The following is a 25,059-nucleotide window of genomic DNA, read 5'->3' as shown; positions in this document are numbered from 1 at the left end:
CAGCAAGGGAGGCTCACGGATCCATCCAGCCCCAAACATTCCCTGAGCCCTTCTCTACACCAGGCATGGGGCTGAAGGAACATCACAGAACAGGGTAGACGTTGGGGTGTCTGGGTGGCTCAGTCAGTTAAGCCTCTGATTCTTGATTTTGGCTCAGGTCATAATCTCACGGTTTGAGTTCGAGCCCCACCATCAGGCTCTGTGCTGAAAGTGTGGAACCTACTTGGGATTCTCTGTCTTCCTCCCTCTCTCTCTCTCTCAAAAATAATAAACTTAAAAAAAATAATAAAGCATTAGGAAAGATGTCACCAACAGCATATGCTTCCCAAATGTTTCTCCTCTGAGCAAGGAAGCGGACATTGGCTAAAAAGGCAGTACAGAGGACTATAAGCATTCTTAGGTGCTGGTGTGACATAGACAAGACCCTTAACCAAGATCAGTTTCCTATCTCTTGAGTAAAGATAACACACAACCCACATGCCTCATGTGGTTGAATAAGGAAACAAACAGATCTAAAAACAATGAGGAGTAGGGGCACCTGGCTGGCTCAGTAGAGCATACGACTCTTGATCCTGGGGTCATGAATTAAGCCCCACGCTGGACACAGAGATTACTTTAAAAAAAAAAAAAAAAAAAAAAAAAAAAAAAAAAAACAATGAAGAGTATACAAAGCCTCACAGAACAAATGCTATGATTACCACCAACACTGTGACCCTCTTGTGTCAAAATATTAAACTGAAAATAATCAAAATAAGTCAAAGTCGGACTCTGCAGGGATTAGCGGAGCCTTGACCTTTGGAGAGGTGTATCTTCTGCCCTCTTCCTTTACTGCCATGTCAGGGCTTAGTCATTCAGCAAAATTTCACCAAACCAGATGCTAAGAAATACGCTATACGCTGGAGATAAAGATGAAAAGACCCAGTCCCAGGTTTCCCCAATTTCAGTCCAACTGGACAGGAGTACACAAACAACCAAAGCATGATGGGCCAGGCAGAGGGCCCTGGAAGGTGGAAAGACGACCACTGCTTAGAGTGGGGTGGAGGCCAGGTCTGTGATAGATTTACACAAAAGGCAACCTGCAAATTGAGCTTTAACACAAGATTAGGATTCCAACATGGATTGAAAGGTAGAGAAGGGAATCCCCAGAAGACAGTCTGAGTGAGCAAAGGCCAGGACCCATTGGGGAAGACATCTGGATGAACCATGAAAAAGTGAAACCCAAACGTCACCTAGAGCAGAACCCCCCCTGCAAACATCTGGCTTGAAGAACAAAGTGTTACCTTCCCTTTAGGTCAGGGCCTACCCCTCCCTATTACTACACACACACACACACACACACACACACACACACGAGCACATTCGGCCCAGAAAATCCTCTTTAAACTCTTGGGAGAAGAAAGCCAACTTCCAGGGTGGTACCTGTCATATAGATGGTGGTCCTTGGAGAAGCTGGGAGGAGTCTGCACTGGGATGTACTGAGTGGCAGCTGCTTCCTACGCACCTTTTGCAGCTTCCTGTTTCACTGAAAATACTTCCTGCACATCCCCCAAATTGCAAATATGCCAGCATTGCCTCTATTCTATCTGCCTAGATAAAGAATAGCTGAAGAATCCCATTATGGGAAGTGTTTCGGGAGGTGAGAACTTTCTCTCCTTCTCACCTGATAGAGAATAAGGCACCCTGGCAGGGAATCTAGCCCTAGCCCTTATCAGGAGTCTTGTTAATCATAAAAAGCAGTTTACACACAAAGTGTCTATGAATCCTTTCTGCTGGGTGGGTGTTACTATGCCCATTTTACAGATGTGCAAACAGACTCAAGAATGTGAAAGAAGTTGCACAAGATCATTCAAAGGAGTAACAGGCGGGGTCAGGATTCAAATCCACATATGTCGGCTCCAACAAAACCTTTCCCCCGTATCACATGTTCTCCAGGCCATGCTTACTCAAAAGTCACATTTGGGGCTCATGGGTGACTCAGTCAATTAAGTGTCCAACTTCGGCCCAGGTCATGAACTCGCAGTTCGTGAGTTCGAGCCCTGTGTCGGGCTCGGTGCTGATAGCTCAGAGCCTGGAGCCTATTTGGGATTCTGTTGTCTCCCTCTGTCTCTGCCCCTCCCCCACTCACACACTGTCTCTGTCTCTCTCTTTCTCTCTAAAATAAACATGAGGGGCGCCTGGGTGGCTCAGTCGGTTAAGCATCTGACTTCGGCTCAGGTCATGATCTCACGGTCCATGAGTTCGAGCCCCACGTCGGGCTCTGTGCTGACCGCTCAGAGCCTGGAGCCTGTTTCGAATTCTGTGTCTCCCTCTCTCTCTGACCCTCCCCCGTTCATGCTCTGTCTCTGTCTCAAAAATAAATAAACGTTAAAAAAAAATTATAAAATAAACATGAAAAAAAAATTTTTTTAAGTCACATTCACAGCAGAACCTACTGTGTGACAACCTTTTAACCCTTCTTTGCAGTCCTGGATTCTTTATCTGCCAAAAGGGAGATTGCAACAAATTCCTTTCAATAATAAAATGGCATCTACTTAATACCTACCGTGAGTTTGCAAGTGTGCCCAAGTGGTAACCTATACGATTATACGGAGCTCATTATATAAACCCTGAAAGGTAGGAAGGCAATACCATCACCCCGCTTTGCAGAGAAGCAGGCACAGGGTGGTCACATGGTGAGTTAACAGCTGTACCAGGGAAGGAGCTGAGATCTCACACTTTCCCTCTACACAAGGCAGTTATTCAAAAGCACTGCAGCCTGAGGATTCTGAAGCCTGCAGCCTTTCAGACCCCTCTGGAAGAAGGGTTAATTTCTGGATTCAAATGAAACACTTGTAGAGGCAGAAACAATTACTTAAAACCTGATTGGGAAGCTGGGCTCTTCGCTGTGCTGTTAGAATCCAAAACTCCCAGAGTGAAACAGTATGTCCTCCTCAGACCACCCTGCCTCTGGGCCTGTTGACTCCAAAACCCTCATATAAACCCATCCCCAACCTTTTGGAAATTAGACCCAACTCAATAAAACAATACAAGGAGTCGACTGGGTGCTCTGCCCACACCCTCCCCCAACACCACCACCACCACCACACCACCTCAGGCAGTTAAAGAAAGACCAGAGATCAGGGCTCCCGGGGACCCCTTCCAGCTGTCTCCACCATCTTCAACGTCCTGTCCACCTTTGCCTTTGCCCTCTCAGAAAAGACAGGCACTTTTCTGGGTACGCTGCCATCATTTCAACTTCTGTTTTTAATCTCTGACCATACTCATGCATGTGACTTTTCCATTTCTTTAGGGGAAAAAAACCAAACTTATTTGTTTCCAAAAGATAACTTTCTAAACCAATGACTATGTCATACTGAAATCAAATATCGCATTTAGGCTTCCTAAAAATATTACCCCGGTACAATGCCTCCTTTTTGCTCCCACGTGCCCACCCTCCAAACACACACACATGCACTTTAGACTGTCATTTAGACACTGGAGTATATAATTTAAATGTCTTTAATAACATCCACTAAAAGGACATTTGCACATGATTCTTCACTTTACTTCAAAGCAATGATCCAAACTGGAGCTTTTAGTGAAGTGCAGGACCAAATAGGTTAATACATGGGCAGCAAGTGCCAATAATAAAATTCAGACAAGAATTTAAAATGTATTAGATTCACCCATAACGTTGGCATCTTTGTCAATTTTTAGCACAAGTCCATTTCATCCATCCCTCAGCTCAGTGCTGCTATATATTAGGTATATAATATATATCAGTTAAATGAACGTTAACACATTTGAATCTTAACACCCAAGTTTGAAACCTATTGTAATTTGAGTCATAATCTAAACTATCTGACCCTAACACAAAAGCCATTCGAATCAACAGCAAATAACAAGCAGCTGCTTCTATTCAAAGTATACATACCTCTGTCATTTGAACTGTTTTGAAGTTGGCCTTGATTGGAAGACAAATGGCTAGCAGCTGCAAGTTCAATTACAAAGTGGTAGGAAGGCAGACAACCAACCAGGGGGAATCAAAGTGCTGTTTCATACATCAAGCATGGAATTCCTTTCCAACAAAGGTCTCTCGTTTTCTTACGGGCAACCAATCCGAACATGCCCTTTGAACTTGGGACGACACAGGGCTGCACTCTGGGAGAAGAATCTAGTTTACAAGGCCAGGCAAGGCTAGGAGAGTAGAACAGGCACCCATTTCCAGTCTGTTAATTGTTCGTTTTTTTTTCATGTTCGTTTATTTTTGAGAAAGAGAACATGAGCAGGAGAGAGGAAGGGAGGGGGACAGAGGATCTGAAGCCAGCTCCACACTGACAGCGGCGGGCCAGAGGCAGGGCTCGAACTCATGAACCCCGAGACTACGACCTGAGCCAAAGTCTGATGCTCAACCCAGTGAGCCAGCCAGGCACCCCTGTTAATTGTTTTCAAAGAAGAGTGTGGACCAGGGGAAAGCCACCAGGCAACCAGTCCAAAGGACTGGATTAACCAGACCTAGGACACTGAACAGGTTACTTCCTTCCTTTGTCCCTCATTTTCTCCTTCACAAAGGGGCAAAAATAAATTAATACAAGGGTAAAATTGGATGACCTCTAGGCACTAAGAGAATTTTCTGCAATGATGGAAATGTTTTCATCTGTGCTCTCCGATACAGCAGCCATTAGTCACATGCAGCCTCAGGCCCTTGAAGTGTGGCTTGTGCAGCTTACGAGCTAATTTTTATTTTTAAACTTTACTGAATTTTGGTAAATTGAAATTTAAATAGTTATATGTGGCTAGTGGCTACAGTTCTGCAGAGTGAAACTCTAAAAAGGCCCCTAGATGGGCGGCGCCTGGCTGGCTCAGTCAGTAGAGCATGCAACTCGATCTCAGAGTTTTGAGTTCAAGCCCCACGTTGGGCAGAGAACTTACTTTAGAAAAATTTTTTTCATAGACCTCTAGCATTTTACATAATCTTTGAACAGCTGTGTGGGGAAAAACATGGATGTCAGAGGAGGTCAGACCTGGGTTCTACACTTAATCCCACCACTTGCTAGCTGTGCAACCTTCTGCAAATTACTTCATTTCCCTGAACTTCATTCTCCTTATTTGGACAACAGAATATTAGGACCTTTCTTGCAGAATTTTAGTGCAAATTCAAGATAATGCACGTAAATAGAACAGAGAGGCTCTCAACAAATTTCCCAGTTATCGTGTCCTTCAGGGATACAATTTCACAGGTCTTCTGACTTCACCTGTCCCGTCCTGATCAAGGGCCGGGACTTAATTATTACCCCACGCATCAACAGCCGTGCTCCTACAGATGCAGCCCCTGTCTGTCGAGAATGCAACCTGCTCCGGAATTGATTCGGGTCCTCAGCTGTGGGCGAGCCAGGAAGCCAAGTCCTCTGTGCCTCCGGAACTGCTGACTTCCTCTTACCCTGTGTCCCCTCCACCTCACACGAGCATTCAGGAATTCACAAAACTCGTCCCCATGATCGCATACCAAGCTGACACTCTGTCCAGTGCCACCCGAACACCTGTTGGTGGTTTCTGGTACTTCCCTCCTGAACTCTCCCCTTGACTTCCCCTAATATTTTATGGCTTCTTTATTTGGAAATGCTTGCAGATAACCTTTCATTTTGTAATTGCTCAGTGATTCAGAATATGCAGAAATAGAAATGCAACAAGCTACACTTATGGCTAACCCAGCATTAGTTTAGTTACCAAAATAAAACAAGGCAAAAGAGACTATGTTTTAGAAGGAATGTTCCAATAAAACAATAAAAACTGTTGCAGTCCCTATCTAGATTTAAGATTTTAAGTAATTTCTACACCCAAAGTGGGACTCGAGCCTACAACCTCAAGATCGAGAGTCACATGCTCTACCGACTGAGCCAGCCAGGCACCCAGTCTCTAAAAATTAATATAATGTGTTAAAAGCCTGTTCCAAGTGTTCCACTGGTCCATCCTCTGGTAAATGGAACCTGTCCACAGCTCCAGTGACCAAGTCTTAAAGTGGACGTAAATGAATGGCTAAGAGAAGTAGGATAACTTTTCTTCTTCTTTTAACTTTATTTATTTTGAGAGAGAGTGAGCGAGCACAAGCGGAAGATGCACAGAGCGAGAGGGCGAGAGAGAATCCCAAGCAGGCTCCGCACTCAGCACAGAGCCCAACACAGGGTTAGAACTCTTCAATCGCGAGATCATGACCTGAGCCAAAATCGAGAATCAGGTGCTTAATCAACTGAGCCACCCAGGGGGCCCTAAATTTTCTATTAATAATAATTACTGGAATGTTAAGCTGCTGTCTTCTTCCTGTTGGGGGCTGGGGGGGGGGGGGAAGAAGCTGAAATACAGACTGACATTCTGGTAGGATTTCACTCTGGATTTGAGTAAGCCATTAGACAAAAGGTTTCCAGTTAGCTTGGAATTCCTGCTAACTTCTGAGCGCCTCCCCCCAACCCCACCCCTGCCCCGACAGGCCCAACAGTCTTGAAGGACTGTTTACTCAAGGACAGTCTGAAATCAAATGGGGCAAATGACTTTGGACTCTCAAATGTGGTGAAGGTCTAGTTTTTTAAAACTAACCTGGAAATGGAAGTTAAAACTCAATGAAGGAATACAATTAACCTGGATCCAGACAAACCTATAAGTACATTATAACCAGCTAGTCCAGTCTTCTTCCACCTTCCCATACTTCTATACTTAACCTGAATCTGGAACCCATGTAGATCGTTCACTCAACTCACTGTTCGACTTTGTCTGAAAAGTAAATGCATTTAAGAGCATTCAAGACACTGAACCTTTCGTGGTAACAGTTAAACTCAAAATAGGTCAATTCCAGAAAGGCATTCATTTCAAGGGGACTTTTGTCTGTGGTTATTTTGAAAACCACTGCTTTTAAAACTGACATTATGAAGCTTAAAAATAGGCCCTCCTACTAAGGATCCTGGACTAAAATACCCTTTCCTCTCCTCATTTCCTTATTCCCTTTTCACTCAAACACCTAAGAGAGTGGTGATATAGAGGGCCGCCTGTTCAAGAACTTCAGATTACTTGAAAAAAATGCAGATTATTAGTTTAAAAAAATTTATTTAAGATACTGGATAAAGTCACCAAAATTTGGTGCTGGATAAACCTAGAAAATTTTCCAACCAAGTATCCCAAATGAAAACATGTAATATATACACCATAAGAAAATCTAAGCCTGAAAACCACCTCCTCCACTCCAGCTGTGTGAACTCCCAGCAAGTTCCTTCTCCCCTCTGGGTCTGGTTTCATCTCCCAAATGCAGGGAGGAGGCTAGAGGATATGCAAGGTCCCATCCACCCCCGAACAGGCTCTGCGTCTATAAAGCTAGGCAGCTGCTTCCTATTTTCATGGCTCCTTGGAAAGAGCAGAAATGTTCCTTGCCCAGAAGGTCCTTGGGAAGCGTCATTATAGTTAATGGTATTCCCCTGGGACATAAGAACTGCTTTTGAGAGCGATGAAAGATGGATATAAAATACAGCGGTGTTCAGAGGAAAAAATAAGTTATGTTTTGAAGATGACACTAGTAAATCCAGAAATGCATTTATATTCAATCCAAAAGTCACTAGATATAGGGGGCACCTAGGTGGCTCAGTCGCTTAAGCAGCCGACTTCAGCTCAGGTCATGATTTCACAGTCTGTGAGTTCAAGTCCCGTATTGGGCTCTGTGCTGACAGCTCAGAGCCTGGAGCCTGTCTCAGATTCTGTGTCTCCCGCTCTCTATGCCCGTCCTCTGCTTGCTTGCACACACTCTCTCAAAAAAATGAATGAACAGTAAAAAAAAAATTTTTAAGTTACTAGATATAATTGAATTTAACAAAGCCGCAGGATATAAACAATTCATACAACTCAAACCATGGTCAAGATGGCAAATACAAATTTAAAAATGTTCAACCATAACGGCAACAAAATGTTAACTCTTTGAAATATTAACTCAGGACACAACAGAATTATTCAGAAGGAACTAACACCACAATAGAAGAAAGAGGAGACATTAATAAATGGAGAGGTACACCATGAAAGTTTCTCAAGTTTTCATTAAGGATGCCTGGCTAGCTCAGTCAGTAGAGCATGTGCCTCTTGATCTCAAGGTTGTGAGTTCAAGCCACACACTGGGCATAGAGATTACTTAAAAATCTTTTTAAAAAATCTTAAGTTTCCATTAACCCTACCAAATTAAAAAAAAAAAAAAAAAAAAAAAAAGACTATCAAAACTACATAAGAGTTACCAGGAAATTTTAGAAATACACCGAAATACCATAAAGACCAAATAAAAGTAAACGAGAAAATACAACAGATAGGTAGATAAACTTAACAAACTCTAGTAGGATACTGGAACTCAACAATTAGGCCCATTCCTCCAATCAAACACATTAATAAATCCCAGATGGGACAGAATTAGCCATATAAAAGAGAAAAAAGGCTGTAAGAAAAAGAAGCCACACGTTCCTGCGAAGTTGTGACGAGATATGTCCAAATACTAAAAGAAAGTAGGCTATCCCATACAAAAGACATGTTTCCAAAGACAAAAAAAAAACAAAAATGTTTTCTGAACGCAACATAAAAGGAAAACATCCCAGTGGGACAATGTAGTAGCCACATAACTGATAAAACTTTAAAATACAAAAAGCACACTGACCCCAACAAACCACAAGACAAGTAACTGTGCAGAGGTTAATGGAAGACATGAATGAACAAATAAAATACAAAGCAACATAATAACTATTTAGATGAATCTATCAAGAAATCACCAGAGAAGAAAAGTTTGCATGCAGCCTTTCAAAATGTCTAGCTGGTGCCACCAAAGCGGCCCCCCTACCTCTCCAGCTTCATCTCCCACGACCCGCGCCTATGCACCCAGCACGCTCAACTCCTTGCCGGCTCCTCCAGGCATCCCAGGCTTTCCCACTTATGTGGAGCGGCTCTTCCTGCCATGCCCTCCCCCCCCCCCCCCATTCCCATGGAAATCCTAGCCATCCTTCAAGACCCAGCTCAAATGTCATCTCTTCCGTGAAGGCTCTCCTAATCTCCCCCACTGGATGTGCCATCTTCCTCTTCTCAGTGAGCTCTGACAGTACTTTCTTTGTACATCAGGGCACTTTTCTTACTCTGCAACCATTTGTGTCCTTCCTCTTGGGCCCCTGCTACCTCTCCCTCTCCTCCTAGGAGATTTTCGAATCCCTGGAGGCAAAGGCAATCTTACTCAACTACCTACAGCTTCGAGGACAGTGAGTTACATTAAGCATTCAATAAAGACAGCTTAAATGGAATTGATGAAATACAGAAAATAATCCCATTTCAAAAATACGGCCCCCCTAGCATCTAAGATAAAGCAGACTGACCTTCAAAGGAGCCCTTTAGTGCCTATTAAACTATCAAAAATCACTAAATTTTACAAAACAACAACAGCAACAAAAAAACCTTCCTGAGGTTTAAGAAAGTTGAAATATAATTGGTTGCATCTTTTTTTGGAACATATTCTCTAAACACGTAACAGCAGTAACATGGTTCGTCGCCTCTGATTTGGTGTGAAAATTAATCTAAAAGCAGAATAAATTGGTTCAAAACACAAGACCATCAGTACCTAATAAAAATCTGGAAGCCACCTAAATAATCAATGAAAGTATCATTTATAAAGCCAGACCCAATCAAATTCTACCCTTCGGCCAAAAAATGACAAGCAGGAGAATTATGTCTATGTGTAAAACCGAGGGGGGTGGAGAGGACACATCCACTGATCACAACCATGTAAATAATCGAATCACCAAAAAGCTACACTAGAAAACTTAATGTCTGTAGTTCCCTTTTTCAAAAGGTGTTTACATTCAAAAATTTTTTTAAAGTTCTACTAAAACAGGCAAATATTCAAAAAAAAAGGAGGGTTGGGGGGGAAGAGGCCACACCACCCTTGTCCACTTTTTCTTAACCCCTGTGTAACCTCTTCTTAACCTGACTCCCCTGCTGACATCAAAGCAGGATGCCCCTGGGAGCTACAATGAGAAATTCGAGGCAGGATCAACATTTTCCACAGTCTGCCCTGCACCAGGATCCAGAGAACGAACACCTGCTATTTCAAAACAAAACACCATTCATCCTCGGAGGAGTTAACTTAGCAAACAGGTACAGGAGCCTCCAAACGAATGGCTCGCATGGGATTTCAGGTAACAGAACCAGGGCACAGGACATGAAGTGAAGACACAAGAGGCAGTAAGACAATAACATGATGTTCCAAAACCAGCAGCTTCTGGAAGGAAACAACATAGACAAAATCGGGACCTTCAGCTTTCTTTTCAGGCTCAACCTTCCTTTCTGCCCAGCCTGTGGGTTCTCTGGGTTTGTTTTCTCAACATGTCAGAAACATTCACCACGGCTTAACCTGTGCTTCCTGGGGAGGCTGTGGAAATACTACCAACTCATACATACAAAGGAAAGCTAGCAAGATGGTTTTTTGTTGTTGTTGATTTCTTTGTTTAAACATTATTTTGGTTTTGTCCAATCTACCAATGATTTGCTGTATCAACAGTGTTACAGACCCAGGGGTCTAAAAAGGTATGGTCCCTAATCAAGTTGAAGGAAAAGAGACATAGAAAAAACAGTTAGTGAATAAGAAAACATTATGGTTTTAAAATGATATTGCATTTAACGCGATGTTTATTACACAATATAGACCAGAAGTACAAAAGAGGAAAGAGAAAATGTGAATTAACATTAAAAAGGGCATTAAGACTCAGGATGAATTTTGCTCTTTGGGTACTTTTAAATTATGTATTAGGAATTTTTCGAAACATACAGAAAGATGGAAAGAATAAAAGGGAAACTCATAAACTAACCAACTAACCAACTGAGAACATTTTGCCTCATTTGCCTCATCTACTATGTGTGCATGTGTATCTTTTTTCCTGAACCCTTTTTTTTTTAATGTTTATTTATTTATTTTTGAGAGAGACAGAGAGCACAAGTGAGGGAGGGGCAGAAAAACAGAGAGAGAGAGAAAGAGATACAGAATCCAAAGCAGGCTCCAGGCTCTGAGCTGTCAACCCAGAGCCCTACGCAAGGCTCAAACCCACGAATCGTGAGATCATGACCTGAGCTGACATCAGACTCTTAACCGACTGATCCACTCAGGCACCCCTTTCCTGAATCATTTCAAGTAAGTTTCATGCATCACCTATGAATAACAACTTTCTCCTACATAATCATAATACATCTAAAAAATTAATAATTCTCTATTCAAATTTCCCAGATTGTCCCAAGAATACATTTTATAGCTATTTCATTTTTGAAGCAGTATCCACCCAAGGTTCACGCATTACATTTGGTTAGCATGTCCCCTTAAGTCCGTTATTCTAAAACCACACCACTCCCCCCCTCCCTGACTTTTGCCTGTGACACTGACTTTCTAAAGAAACTGGGTCAGTTGTCAGAGAATGTTCCACATCCTGGATTTGTCTGATTGTTTCCTCCTGGTGTCATTTAACTTGTTCCTCTGTCCCTGCATTTACTGTAAACAGGAAGTTGGGTTTCAGGCTTGATTAGATACAGGTTTGGCTCAGATTTAAAAAAAAAATTTTTAATGTTTATTTTTGAGAGACAGAGACAGAGCACAAATGGGGGAGGGGCAGCAAGCGAGGGAGACACAGAATCCGGAGCAGGCTCTAGGCTCTGAGCCATCAGCACAGGGCTCGATGCAGGACTCGAACCCACAAACTGAGAGATCATGACCTGAGGCAAAGTTGGACGTTCAACCGACTGGGCCACCCAGGCGCCCTGTGGTTTGGCTTAGATTTTAAGACAGGCAGCATATAAAATGTCCAAATCAACATGATTTATCAACATTTGTAATCTGGTATTAAGAGCAAAAGAGAACAGCTTTTTGAGGAGGAAGAAATCAAAGTGGCATCATTAACAACACTTCCCCTTTGAACAGCATGCGAAGTGCTTTCACATGCGTAGTGCTTTCACATGCGTTATTTCAAATGATGCTCACCTGCTCTCCTTCCCTCACAGGTTTGTTATATTATCATCCTCGCTTTACTCATAAGGAAAACGGAAACTCAGGGAAGTTAAATGACATGGCCGAGATCAACAATTAAGAAGTGATATAACTAAGTCTCGAAGCCAAGTCCTAAAGTAGCATGGAGTTACTCAGAAAACACTATGTGGGAGATGAGATTTATGCCAGGTCTTGAAAGATGGGCAGGATTCATTCATTCCAGACAGTCTGCTATATGCCAGGGAAACAGCGGTACACAAGAAAGTCACGGTCCCTGCCCTCACAGAAGCTAAAGCGTGGTGACACAGAGAAAAAAAAATAAAATAAAATCATGTAGGAAAGCGGAGGAAGGCATTCCAGACAAAGGAAACCATGCGAGGAAGAACAGACAGAGGTAGGAAGCAGTATGCTGGAGCAAAGGGAGGCCAGTAAAGGGGTCAGTGTGGATCACAACAGGTGCAACTGGGAAAGAGAAAAATCAAACCAGATGGGTAAGGCAAGGCCAACAGCTACTCTACTAAAGTATCCTCTGCCTTTCTTGCAAAGATGCAGAAGTGAAAGTAAGAATATTCTTTTTTTTAATAGATTTTTTTAATGTTTACTTATTTTTGAGAGAGAGACAGAGTACAAGCAGGGGAGGGATAGAGAGAGAGGGAGACATGAATCTGAAGCAGCAGGCTCCAAGCTCCGAGCTGTCGGCACAGAAACCGACGCGGAGCTCGAACCCGCAGACCATGAGATCACGACCTGAGCCGAAGTCAGACGTCTAACTGACTGAGCCACCCAGGTGCCCCGAAAGGAGAATATTCTAAATGTTCATGACCAAACAAGGGCCCCACATATCTCCTGGCCATGGGTGAAGTCAACTTTATGAACCTTTTTGCCCTTTCTGTATCTGCTGCAACAACAGCAGAGGGCGTTCTTCCCAAGAACACAGGCTTTGGCTGGGCTTACCCTTCACCTGAAGTTCTCAAACGACAGCACCAGTTATCAGTTATTGCGGCCTAAGAGCGGTAGACACATCCAAGTTCACAACTACAAAATGAGTCCCAGAAAAGGCCCTAAGAGACCCCCGAAAAGCACATCAGCCTGTCTTCGCCCCACCCTCAAGGGCCTTCACATTCTAAAGGACGTGTGTCCCTTACAAACCTGGCAGAAGTGCTGATGCCATGAGTTATGCCCTGAATGCAACAATAAGTAATAATTAAGTACGTCTGAGTGTTTTAGAGTTACGGTGAAAGAGTTCAAAGGCCAAAATCTGTGGATGCCACCAAGGCCAAGCAATGCAGCCTCCTGTTTGCTCAGCACCTCATGGCCTTCAAAGCACTATTACACGTGTGACCTTGTGTAATCTTCACGACACTCCCTCAAGGGAGGTAGGCATGCTCTGTGTCATCACCAGGTCGCTACTGAACACCGGACGACGTTCTCCTCACTGGGCAAGGAACACAGCCAAGCCCCCACCTTCGTGAAGCTTACGTATTAGCGAGGCAGGGGAGCGCAAAAACACTTGACACAGGGTGATGTTAGTCGGAAGTGCTCTGAAGAAAAACCGGGCAACATAACGGGGTAGAGAAGGACAGGGAGTGCTGTATTACAGACAGAGCGATCACGGATGACCTCTGTGAAGAGACATTTGTACAGAGATCTGAAGGAAATGAGAAGAAGCGTCCAGTGCACATTTTGGGGAGAAGAGCATCCCAGGTTAGATGGAATGGCAAATGCAAAAGCTCTGACCTGACACTATGCCCAACCCGCTGTGGGACAGCACAGAGAACAGTGGGCTGGAGCGCACGAGTAGAGGGGGCAGTGGAAGAAAACCAAGGACCTGACTGGGTGGGGCCTTTGTAGGCCATTAAGGTAAAGATTCTGTAAGCCATTATCATCTCCACTGGACAGGTAAGGAAACTAAAAGTCAGGGAGTACAGGAGCACCGGGGTGACTTGGTCAGTTAAGAGTCATCTCTTGATTTCGGCTCAGGTCATGATCCCACAGTTCGGTTCGTGAGTTTGAGTCCCTCATCTGGCTCTGTACCAAGCCTGCTTGGGATTCTCTCCTCTCTCTGCCCCTCCCCTACACGTGCTCGCACGCGCTCTCTCTCTCTCAAAATAAATAAATAGACTTAAAAAAAAAAAAGTCACTGGGAATGCAAGCTGGTGCAGCCACTCTGGAAAACACTATGGAGGTTCCTCAAAAAATTAAAATAGAACTACCCTATGACCCAAGAATTGCACTATTATTTATCCAAGGAATACAGGTGTGCTGTTTCGAAGGGACACATGCACCCCCATGTTTATAGCAGCACTATCCACAATAGCCAAAGTATGGAAAGAGCCCAAATGTCCATCGATGGATGAATGGATAAAGAAGATGTGGTATATATACACAATGGAGTATTACTCGGCAATCAAAAAGAATGAAATCTTGCCATTTGCAACTACGTGGATGGAACTGGAGGGTATTATGCTAAATGAAGTTAGTCAGAGAGGGACAAAAATCATATGACTTGACTCATATGAGGACTTTGAGACAAAACAGATGAACATAAGGGAAGGCAAACAATAATATAAAAACAGGGAGGGGGACAAAACAGAAGAGACTCATAAATATGGAGAATAAACCGAGGGTTACGGGAAGGGTTGTGGGAGGGGGGATGGGATAAATGAGGGGCACTGAGGAATCTACTCCTGAAATCACTGTTGCACTATATTCTAACTAATTTGGATGTAAATTTAAAAAAATTAAAAAATAAAAAATAAAAAAAAGTCGGGAAGTACAAAGGACTCGTGTGAAATCAAGGTTTGCGTGAAAATGTGAGGTTTGGGGGAAATGCCCCGTGCCGCGATTTCTTCTCGGGGCTCAGTGTTCTCGTCATGAATGAAAAGTGTTCTTTAAGAAACAAAGAAAGAGATTAAGGATGTGCCTCATCATGGAAGGAGACCCAACGTACCCCGAGCAATGCCATTTCTGAGTACATTCCACAGGAAACCCTCACGAGAGTCCAAAAGAAGACGTGCACAAGGATGGTCGTGACCGCGCTGTTTGATGCAGCCGGAGGTTGAAAACAAAGTTGTCTACATCTAGAGGAATCAACAGAGGAGGGGAAGTAAAATGTGGTATGTGCACAGGAACGGTCAATAGTATCACGTAGCATCATGAATAGAGGTCAGAAACACGGTATCTGGTTAAAAAAAAGTAAAGACAAACCGGAACAAAAGTTGGGGGTGGTCACTCTGTTCAAATATTCCTGGTTCTCCTCCTTCCCAGAAGCCCCCCTTCCTTTGAAGGCCAGCGTGGCCATGTGACTTGCTTTGGCCAAGGAAATGGAAGAAGTGACATGTGTCACTTCTGGACAAAAACTTTAGGAGACAACGTGGTTTACAAAATGCCCTTCTCATGTGAACGTATTTCAGAGACGGTGCCTCTATAAGCCTGGATCCCTAATGGAAGCCAGTGAACAGAGACTCCCACTGACCTGCAAGTGTGTTAAACTGTAAGATTTTTTGGTTGTGTGTTAGCTCGGCGTAACCTAATCTATCCCAACTGAGGCACATTTACAGCACAATAGTAATTTTTATAAAATCTGAATATACTTAGAGTAAACAACATGATGATTTGATACACATAGACAAATGATGATTACAGTCAAGCTAATTAACAAATATATTCCTTATACAGTTACCATTTTTTGTGCGCAGGACAGCACTTGAAATCTACTATCCTAGCAAATTTCCGGTATTCAATACAGTATTATTAACTATAGTCACCATGCTGTACACTAGATCTTTAGACTTATTCATACTACGTTAACTGCAACTTTTTCCCCTTCTTTTTTTTTTTTTTTTTTTTTTTTTTTTTTTGAGAGAGAGAGAGAAAGAGTGTGAGTACACGAGCCAAGGAAAGACAGAGACAATCTCTAACGTGAGGCTCCATCCCAAGACCCTGGGCTCATGACCCCAGCCCAAATCAAGCGTCAAGTCGGATGCTCAACTGACAGCCACCCAGGCGCCCCTTAACTGCAACGTCGTACCCTCTGACCAACACCCCCACCTCCCCATCCCTGATCTCTCTGCTCTGCTTCTATTTTTTTTTAGATCCACACGTAAGTGAGATCATGCAGCAATTTTTTTTTCTGTGTCCGGCTTATTTCATTTAAATTTTTTTTTTTTTTTACATTTATTTATTTTTTGAGAGACACAGAGAGACAGAGCACAAGTTGGGGGGGGGGCAGAGAGAGAGAGACACAGATTCCGAAGCAGGCTCCAGGCTCCGAGCTGTCAGTACAGAGCCAGACGCGGGGCTCGAACTCACAAACCGTGAGATCATGACCTGAGCCGAAGTCGGATGCCCAGCCGACTGAGCCACCCAGGTGCCCCGGCTTACTTCATTTAATATAACATCTTCCAGGTACATCCACGTTGTCACAAATTGTAGGATCTCCTTTTTTTAAGGCTGAATAACAACACAGTCACATTCAGCACTCTACGCACAGAAACACACAAAACAACGCCATCTACCTCCCAAAGGTACACATACCCAACAAAACATGGAACTATAAGACCATGCATTCAATACCGTAGAGTGGGTGAGTGGGTGCCTGTGAAAGAAAAGGAAATGGAGAGGGGGAAATGACTGCAAAGGGGAAGACAAAAGAAAAAAAACGGAAAAGTATAAAAAGGTTTGCTAAATACATTGTACAAATATTAGAAATTTAAGTCACCCACTGATTTACTCAAACATTTTGGCACTTCATATGTGCCAGCTACCGTATTCCATGTACTACTTACAGAGCAATGAATCAGGAAAAGGCTGCCCTAACCTTATAGTTTATGGTGTACAGAAGAGAGGGATCTTTCAAACATCCTAGTAAAAAAAAGTTAGAGACAGTGAACAAATGTCATTTAAAGAAAAAAAAAAATCAGGTGATGGGCACTAGCGGGCTCAGTCAGTGGAGTATGCAACTCTTATTCTCGAGGTCCGGCGTGAGTTCGAGGCCCACACTGGGCATGGAGGCTACTTAAAAAAAAAAAGAAGAAGGAGGAGAAGGAGGAGGAGAAGGAGAAGGAGAAGGAGAAGGAGAAGGAGAAGGAGAAGGAGGAGGAGGAGGAGGAGGAGGAGGAGGAGGAGGAGGAGAAAGAAAAGAAAAGAAAAGAAAAGAAAAGAAAAGAAAAGAAAAGAAAAAAAAGACAGGCACTCTTTTAAGTGCCCTGTCTTAAAAAAAAAAAATCTGGCGAACATGGGAAAGTGACCTCCTTTAGAGATTAGGTGGTCTGTGAACACCTCTGAGGAAATGACACTGAGGCAGAGATGATGATTGCTTCCTTCCTAGCATGGGCAGAGGAAGCGATGATTCATTCTAGGCAAAGGGAGCAGCATGTGCAAGGGCCTGGAGGGAACACAGACCATCCCAAGGAGGAAGTGAAAGAAGACTAGCAGAATGGAAGAAAGGAGCGGCAGGAAATGTGGTCGAAGAGATGGGGGTGGGGGGCCCCAGTGGGCAAATCACTTGGTCTCACAGCCCGATAGGAGTCTGGATTTCATTCTAACTGCAATGGAACCAGGAAACCATTTTAAACGGGAATAATATGATCTTATTTCCAATTCATTTCATGCTAACACTTAGCTCCCTTGCAATATGCTCAGACATTTCTGCAAAACTCGCAAAAGAGGTATTTGTGCCCTCTTTTTCTTCAAGGACCCCCACAACTTGCATAAACTTCAGGTCCCATGTAACCCAGCTCTGTCTGAATGCTTTAAGTGCTAAGTTAGAGGTAAAGCCCAAAGTGCCAAGCAACCACAGAGGAGAAGCAACCTTGCCAGTTACCAAGAGATCCTTAATGTCACTGGACAGGACCGCGTTCCGAACTGTGCCCCGGTCTAATCACAGAAATCACGAGAACAGCAGCCTTGCTTGAGAAATACTCTTAAAGGTGAAAGCTGAAGGTGCGTACAGCTTTCCTCCCATTCGTGCCAGCAAGTGTAGGGCAACAGTCCCTGTTTGTCTCAGGCAGCCTACACAGAGATGCCTCCTATTGTAACACAGCAATGAGTCATGGAGGTACATGCAGATGATACAAAAACCTAAGCGATCGCTGGGAGAGCCCTTTATCCAGAAGCAAAGGCACCTTAACATACATACCCACCACCACAAACGGAAATTACCTTCTAGTTTCCTTCAGCTTTCTCAACATTACCCAGTAAGGAAGACACCAGCAGCAGCTAACATTTATGGAAGGTTTACTATGTATTATTAGCTCCCTGGATCTTCACAAAGACCATAGGTGGGTTCTATCAATTAGCTCCATTTTCTGCAGGTGAGAAAACTAAAACTAAGCCTTCGGGAGACTGAGAGACCAGCCCCAGGTCACAAAACCACAGAATAACAGGGCCAAGGCTTCAACCTTAGCCTGACCCCAGAGTCCAACCTCTTAACCGCTGCTGAGAATCTCCCAGTCCCACCAAATTTTTCTGCCACCAACTCCAGGGTAGTTTATTCTTTTCCTCCTTGTATTTTCTTTTAATGAGATTCCTCCGCTTGGCAAAAATACAGTTGTGGTGTCACAATTAACAACAGAATGACAACAGGTACTTCCACTCAGTACCCACCTCCAAATCAAATAGGAGCAGGATGGAGTACTTCCACTCAGTACCCACCTCCAAATCAATAGGAGCCACTGTGGTCAAAACTTGCCCTGCCCTGTGCTGGGGCACTTTCAGTTTGTTTTAAGGGGATAAAATCCTGTGCATAAGTCTGAATAAATGCCTACAAAGAATCTGACCTCTACAAGTCAATATTATGCAAAATAGACACTTCAGGTTTTTTTGGTTTTTTTTTTTTGAGAAAGCACCAGCAGGGGAGGGGCATACGTGGAGGCGGGGGGGGGGGGCAGGGAGAGAGAGGGAGACAGAATATCTTAAGCAGGCTCCATGCTCAGTGCGGAGGCCAGGGCGGGGCTCCATCCCATGACCCTGGGATCATGACCTGAGCTAAAATCAAGAGTAGGATGCTTAACCGACTAAGCCACCCAGGCGCCCCAACATTACAGTAATGTACTGAAGGGGGTCTGCTGGGAGCAGGTCTGAGGAACCTGGCTCAGTTCACATGACAGGTCCACCACTGGCCTTGTGATCATGAAAGAGATGGACAGAGCCACGAACCCAGAAGGTCCCCAGGCTATTAAAATCTAAAGAGAGAAAGGAAGGTTATAGAAATCACCAAAGGGCAGAAGGCTCAGGCCTACTCCACCATTTCATCAGCTAGCTTCCATGCCATCTCCAGTGTGCAAATAAAAGATTAAGAACCAAATATTTTCCGGTTAATTCTCCAGCTAGTCCGATCTCTCTCCCTCAGTCTTGTCCCTCACTCAGGACGCAACACGAGTTGTGGCAATTCAGAAACACCCAATGGCACAACCTCATCATTGTTTAATGAGATAAAGCGCTGGCTTGCGAACATACTGGAACCCGCAGGATGGAGCACCTTGTGTATGGTTTTCCTGGCTTTGAGTTCCTGTCTCAGGTCAGGAGTTTAGGGCTCATGGTAAAGTACGGAAAGCTAGAAGAGACACTAGTGGGGAGCATTTCTGAATGAATGAATGAATGAATGAATGAATGAAGCAGTTGAAGAAGAAGAAAACAGCACCCTTGGAGACAAAATAGTTTCCAGGAAGAAGGCCAAGGACCCTCAGCCCCTGAAGTCGGCCAGGGGAAAGCCACGGGGATATTGGTGTACCCACGCCCCTGCCAGCCAGCGAGCAGCCGCAACGAGGCACTCCAGGCCCACAGGTGTCACGCACAAAGGTGAGGACACTGCTCACCAGTCCCAACTCCACACTTCATACCCTAAGCCGGCCTCAAAGACACAGAAGCGATCTTAATTCTTTCCAGGACATCTACTCCCTTCTCCCCTGTACAGACTAGGATCTGGGGAAAACAGCCGGGGAGGGGTGGGAGAGCAGGCAGTTTTCATCTTGGGGGGGGGGGAGTGAATGGCCAGGGATCAAGGATGACTGCAAGGCTCGACAGAGGAGGAAAATCGGGACACCTTGGGTCCACCGACTGGTCTGAGTCAGGAGCACAATCTCTGCTTAGTCACCGATACCTCGGCAGCCAGGAGTTCCGCGCCCCTGCCAGCCCGAGACGTACGTGACGAACCCGAGCTGAGCCCCGCGCGCCGCGCACACCCGACTCGGCTCCTATACCCCAGCAGGGGCCTCCGCAGCCAGGCCCGGCGCTCGCCGCCCACCCCAGACTTACTCCGCCGAGCTGGTCCCGTTAACCGCGGAGCCGTCGGGGGCCGGGTTCAGCTGGATGGGCGTCGGCTTCTTCTTGGGCATTCTGGACCCGGGAAGGCGCTTCTAACTCCGAGGGGAGGGCGGCCCCTCTCTTGCTTCCTCCCTCTGAGCTGCCCCACGCCCGCCGCGCAGGGCCAAGTCGGGGCCACGGGCCCGGGGGCAGCCTTCGGGGGGCGCGCCCCGCGTGGTCCCTTCAGCGCCGAGGGGCCGCTGGCGGTCTCTGGGGACCCCCGCCCCACTCGCCCGGGGCTCGGCTTGGCGCGCAAGGAATCGAAGGACTTCCCAGGCGGCGCAGCTCGGCTGCGCGGGATTCCCTCCCTCTTTTCCTCAGTCAACCGGTCCCTAGGGTTCGATAGACACCGCCAAAGCCCTGCTCCAGCTTCAGCCTGGAAAGTACAGCCGCCGCCGGCGCCCTCCCCGCCGCTCCGCGCAGCCGTCCCAGGGAGGGAATGGAGGGCGGAGGAGGGGCGGGGAAGGGGGAAGCCTCGCCCCTCCACCCGGACTGCTGCGTTTCCCACACACCCACTCGGCTCCGCCCCTATTGCCGCGCCGACAGCCAATGGAAGCACGCCTCGGCGGCAGATGACGCGGAAATACGTCACGGGGGCGCGGCACGCTGCCCTGGGGGCGGAGTCCGGCTCTGGCTCCACAGCGCCCTCTGCTGCCCCGCGGCACTTAGGTAGAACCACCGGGAAAGGAGGTCGTGGGTCCCGGCTCCTGCAGCGAACAGCCAGGTGGGCTTCACCAGGCCCTGTTCGAGGCGGTCTCCTCGACTGGAGCGCCCCCCTGGGGCCGGGTCACATTGAAGGAGTTGAAATAATAACATGAATATGGAAAAAGATATCTTCTCATTTCTACAGGAGAGAAAGCGTGGGGGAATAGAAAACTTGCCAGGAGACTCCTTGCGTCAAACAAACTGACAGATACATAGATTTATATAAAATTGTAATACGCACTACTCAACTACTTATGAGGGTGCAGAGAGGTGGGTACTCAATACTGATGAGATTGTAATAGGGGCAACGGTTTTTGGAGCAGATTGGTAGTTTTTTGAAGTCTTGAACGCCCCTCCCTTTAAAAAAATCCTTGGGGCGCCTGGGTGGCTTGGTTGGTTAAGCGTCTGACTTCAGCTCAGGTCATGATCTCACAGACCGTGAGTTCGAGCCCTGCGTCAGGCTCTGGGCTGATGGCTCAGAGCCTGGAGCCTGCTTCCGATTCTGTGTCTCCCTCTCTCTCTGCCCCTCCCCCGATCATGCTCTGTCTCTCTCTGTCTCAAAAATAAACGTAAAAAAAAAAAAATTAAAAAAAAAATCCTTTAGGGGCACCTGGGTGGCTCAGTCGGTTAAGCATCTGACTTCAGCCCAGGTCATGATCTCCCCGTCTGTCAGTTCCAGTCCTGCCTAGGACTCTGTGCTGGCAGCTCAGAGCCTGGAGCCTGCTTCATACTCTGTCTCTCTCTCTCTCTCTCTCTCTCTCTCTCTCTCTGTCCCTCCATCGCTTGCACACTCTCCCTCTCTCTTTCTCTCTCTCTCTCAAAAATAAACATTAAAAAAAATTTTAATCCTTTAAATCAATTAAATCCTGTAAACCAGTTCTATGAAACTTAATAAAGGAGACACAATACCTTTTTTTTTTTTTTAGGAGGCAAAATACCTATTCTTAAAAATGTGGATTCAGGGAGGCAGAGAGTGGGGAAAAAATAAAAATAAATAAATAATCAAAATGTAAATTCAGTCCTTCTCTTCCCCCTTCACCCTTCCTATTCCACCCTAAAGGAATTTGGTGTGCAGAACAAAGTAAACGTCCGCACCCAGTGCCCCAAGAGAAGCGTGTCAGCCACCCAGCTGTCTGCAGTAAGGTTTCCTTTCATTTTGTAGCCCTTGATAGTGTTTGAGTTTTTATTATGGCTATAACTTAATTAAGAATATTTAAATTTTTTTTTATTTTTTAATGTTTTTATTTTTGAGAGAGAGACAGAGACAGTGAGCAGAGGAGAGAGAGAGACAGAGAGAGACAGAATCCGAAGCAGGCTCCAGGCTCTGAGCTTTCAGCACAGAGCCCAACGCGGGGCTCGAACCCATGAACTGTGAGACCATGACCTGAGCCAAAATCCAACGCTCAACTGACTGAGCCACCCAGGCGCCCCGAACATTTAAAATTTTTTAACATTAAAATGAGAACGTAAACTAGTGCAGACACTTTGGGAAATAGTCTGGCAGTTCCCTCAAACACTTAAATACAATTACCATATGACCCAGAAATTCCACCCCTAACTATATACTCAAGAGAAATGAAAAATGTATATCCATGCAAAAACATACACACAGATGCTTATGGAAGCATTATTCATAACAGCCGAAGAGCGGAAGCAACCCAGATGTCGATGAACTCATGAATGGATAAACAAAATGTCACATACCCATACAATGGAATAGTACTCAGCCATGAAGAAGAATGAAGTGCCGATCCATGCTACAGCATGAATGACTTCGAAAACACTATGCTAAGTGAAAGAAGTCAGTCATGAAAGACTACATATTGTATGATCCCATTTATATGAAATGTCCAGAATAGGTAAATCTATAGAGACAATAAGTAGATTAGTGTTTGTTTAGGGCTTGGTGGGGCAGGTGAACTGGGGACTGCAGAATGATAAAGACGTAAGGCTTCTTTCTGAGGTGATGACAATGTCCTAAAACTGACAGTGGTGATGGTTACACATCTCTGTGAATTTATTTAAACCATTGAATTGTACACTTTTTTAATTTTAGAGTTGGGGGAGAGGGACAGAAGGAGAGAGAGAGAGACAGATAGAATTTTAAGCAGGCTCCACATTCAGCACAGAGCCCAACACAGGGCTCAATCTCATGATTCTGAGATCATGACGTGAGAGGAAATCAAGAGTCAGAAGCTCAACTGACTGAACCACCCTGGTGCCCCCCGAGTTGTACACTTTAATTTTGTTTTTGTTTGTTTGTTTCCTTGCTTTTAAGTAGCCTCCATGCTCATGGAGCCCAATGTGGGGCTTGAACTCATGACCCTGAGATCAAGAGTCACATATTCTACCAACTGAGCCAGCCAGGTGCTCCTAGGCAAAGATTTCTTAAATAAGGCACAAAAAAAACAATCATAAAGGGAAAATATGATAAATTGGACTCTGTTAGAGTTAATTACTTTTGGCCTTCAAGAAGGATTAAAAGAGAAAAGACAATTATACTGCCTATGTACAATGCAACACAAATTTGGGGCACCTGGGTGGCTCAGTCAGTTAAGGGTCTGACTCCTGATTTTGGCTCAGGTCATGATCTCACAGTTTGTGGAATTCACTTCCTCGTCGGACTCTGTGCTAACAGCATGGGGACTGCTTGGGATTCTCTCTCTCCCTCTCTCTTTGCCCCTCCCCTGTTCTCTCTCTCTTTCTCTCTCTCTCAAGACAAATAAATTAGCTTAAAAAAAAAAGAAAGTATTTACAGGAATGTTCATAACAACACTATTTGTAACAGTTATCACGGAACAACCCAAATGTTCATCAGCCATAAATAAATAAATTGTGGTAAATTCCTACAATGAAATGTTCTATAGTTTGGTGAAAATTGACTACAATTACTTGCAACAATATGAATGATCTCAAAAATACCCTGTTGAGTAGAAGAAGCTAGACATAAAATGTAATACTAATACATATATATATGGGCAAACCTAATCTATGGTGTTAGAAGCTGAGACAGTGATTATCCCTGAGGAGTGGAATAATATGCTGGTAAGTTAAAGGGGGCTTTTTAGGTGCTAGTAATGTTTGCTTTCTTGATCCAGGTATAGGTTGTACAGGTGTATTCCATTTATGATTTATGTACTTTTCTGGATGTATGTTACCCTTCAATAAAACAATTACAAGAGAAAAGAAAAAGAAATTCACTCAACATGAGTGCCTGGGTGGCTCAGTCGGTTGAGCCTCCAACTTTGGCTCAGGTCATGATCTCACAGTCTGTGAGTTTGAGCCCCGCGTCGGGCTCTGTGCTGACGGCTCAGAGCCTGGAGCCTGCTTCAGATTCTGTGTCTCCCTCTCTCTCTGACCCTCCCCTGTTCATGCTCTGTCTCTCTCTGTCTCAAAAATAAATAAACATTAAAAAAAATTTTTTTTTAAAGAAATTCCCTCAACATTATGAATCATCTGGGAAATGCAAATCAAAACTACAATGCGATATTGTTAGAAGGCTATCATCAAAAAGAAAAGTGATAACAAGTGTTGGCAGGGTGTGGAGAAAAGGGAACCCTTGTTCACTGTTGGTGGGAATGCAAATTGATATAGCCAGAATGGAAAACAGTATGAAGGTTCCTAAAAAATAGATATATACAGGGGCGCCTGGGTGGCGCAGTCGGTTGAGCGTCCGACTTCAGCCAGGTCACGATCTCGTGGTCCGTGAGTTCGAGCCCCGCGTCAGGCTCTGGGCTGATGGCTCGGAGCCTGGAGCCTGTTTCCGATTCTGTGTCTCCCTCTCTCTCTGCCCCTCCCCCGTTCATGCTCTGTCTCTCTCTGTCCCAAAAATAAATAAACAACGTTGAAAAAAAAATAGATACATACATACATACATACGTACATACATAAAAATAACATTACCATACAGTCCAGCTTCTGGGTATTTATTCAAAGGAATTGAGATCAGGATCTCAAGGAGATATCTGCACTCCCATGTTCACTGCAGTATTATTCACAATAGCCAAGATATGGAAATAACCTAAGTGTTTGTCAGTGGATGAATG

General features: G+C 44.7%; 1 protein-coding gene across 1 annotated transcript in view; it reads right to left on the bottom strand.

The window, feature by feature from the left end:
• Positions 1-20,790, bottom strand: part of MAP2K1 (mitogen-activated protein kinase kinase 1) — a 73,773-nt gene extending 52,983 nt beyond the window's left edge. The window contains exon 1 of the mRNA XM_049613786.1: positions 20,261-20,790. Within this exon, the coding sequence (XP_049469743.1) occupies positions 20,261-20,340 (80 nt within the window). The 5' untranslated portion in view covers positions 20,341-20,790. The remainder of the gene's footprint in view (positions 1-20,260) is intronic.
• Between the last annotated feature and the right edge of the window lie 4,269 nt (positions 20,791-25,059).

This window comes from Panthera uncia, assembly GCF_023721935.1.
Source record: "Panthera uncia isolate 11264 chromosome B3 unlocalized genomic scaffold, Puncia_PCG_1.0 HiC_scaffold_1, whole genome shotgun sequence".
NCBI lineage: Eukaryota > Metazoa > Chordata > Mammalia > Carnivora > Felidae > Panthera > Panthera uncia.
This window is presented reverse-complemented; position numbering and strand designations above follow the sequence as displayed.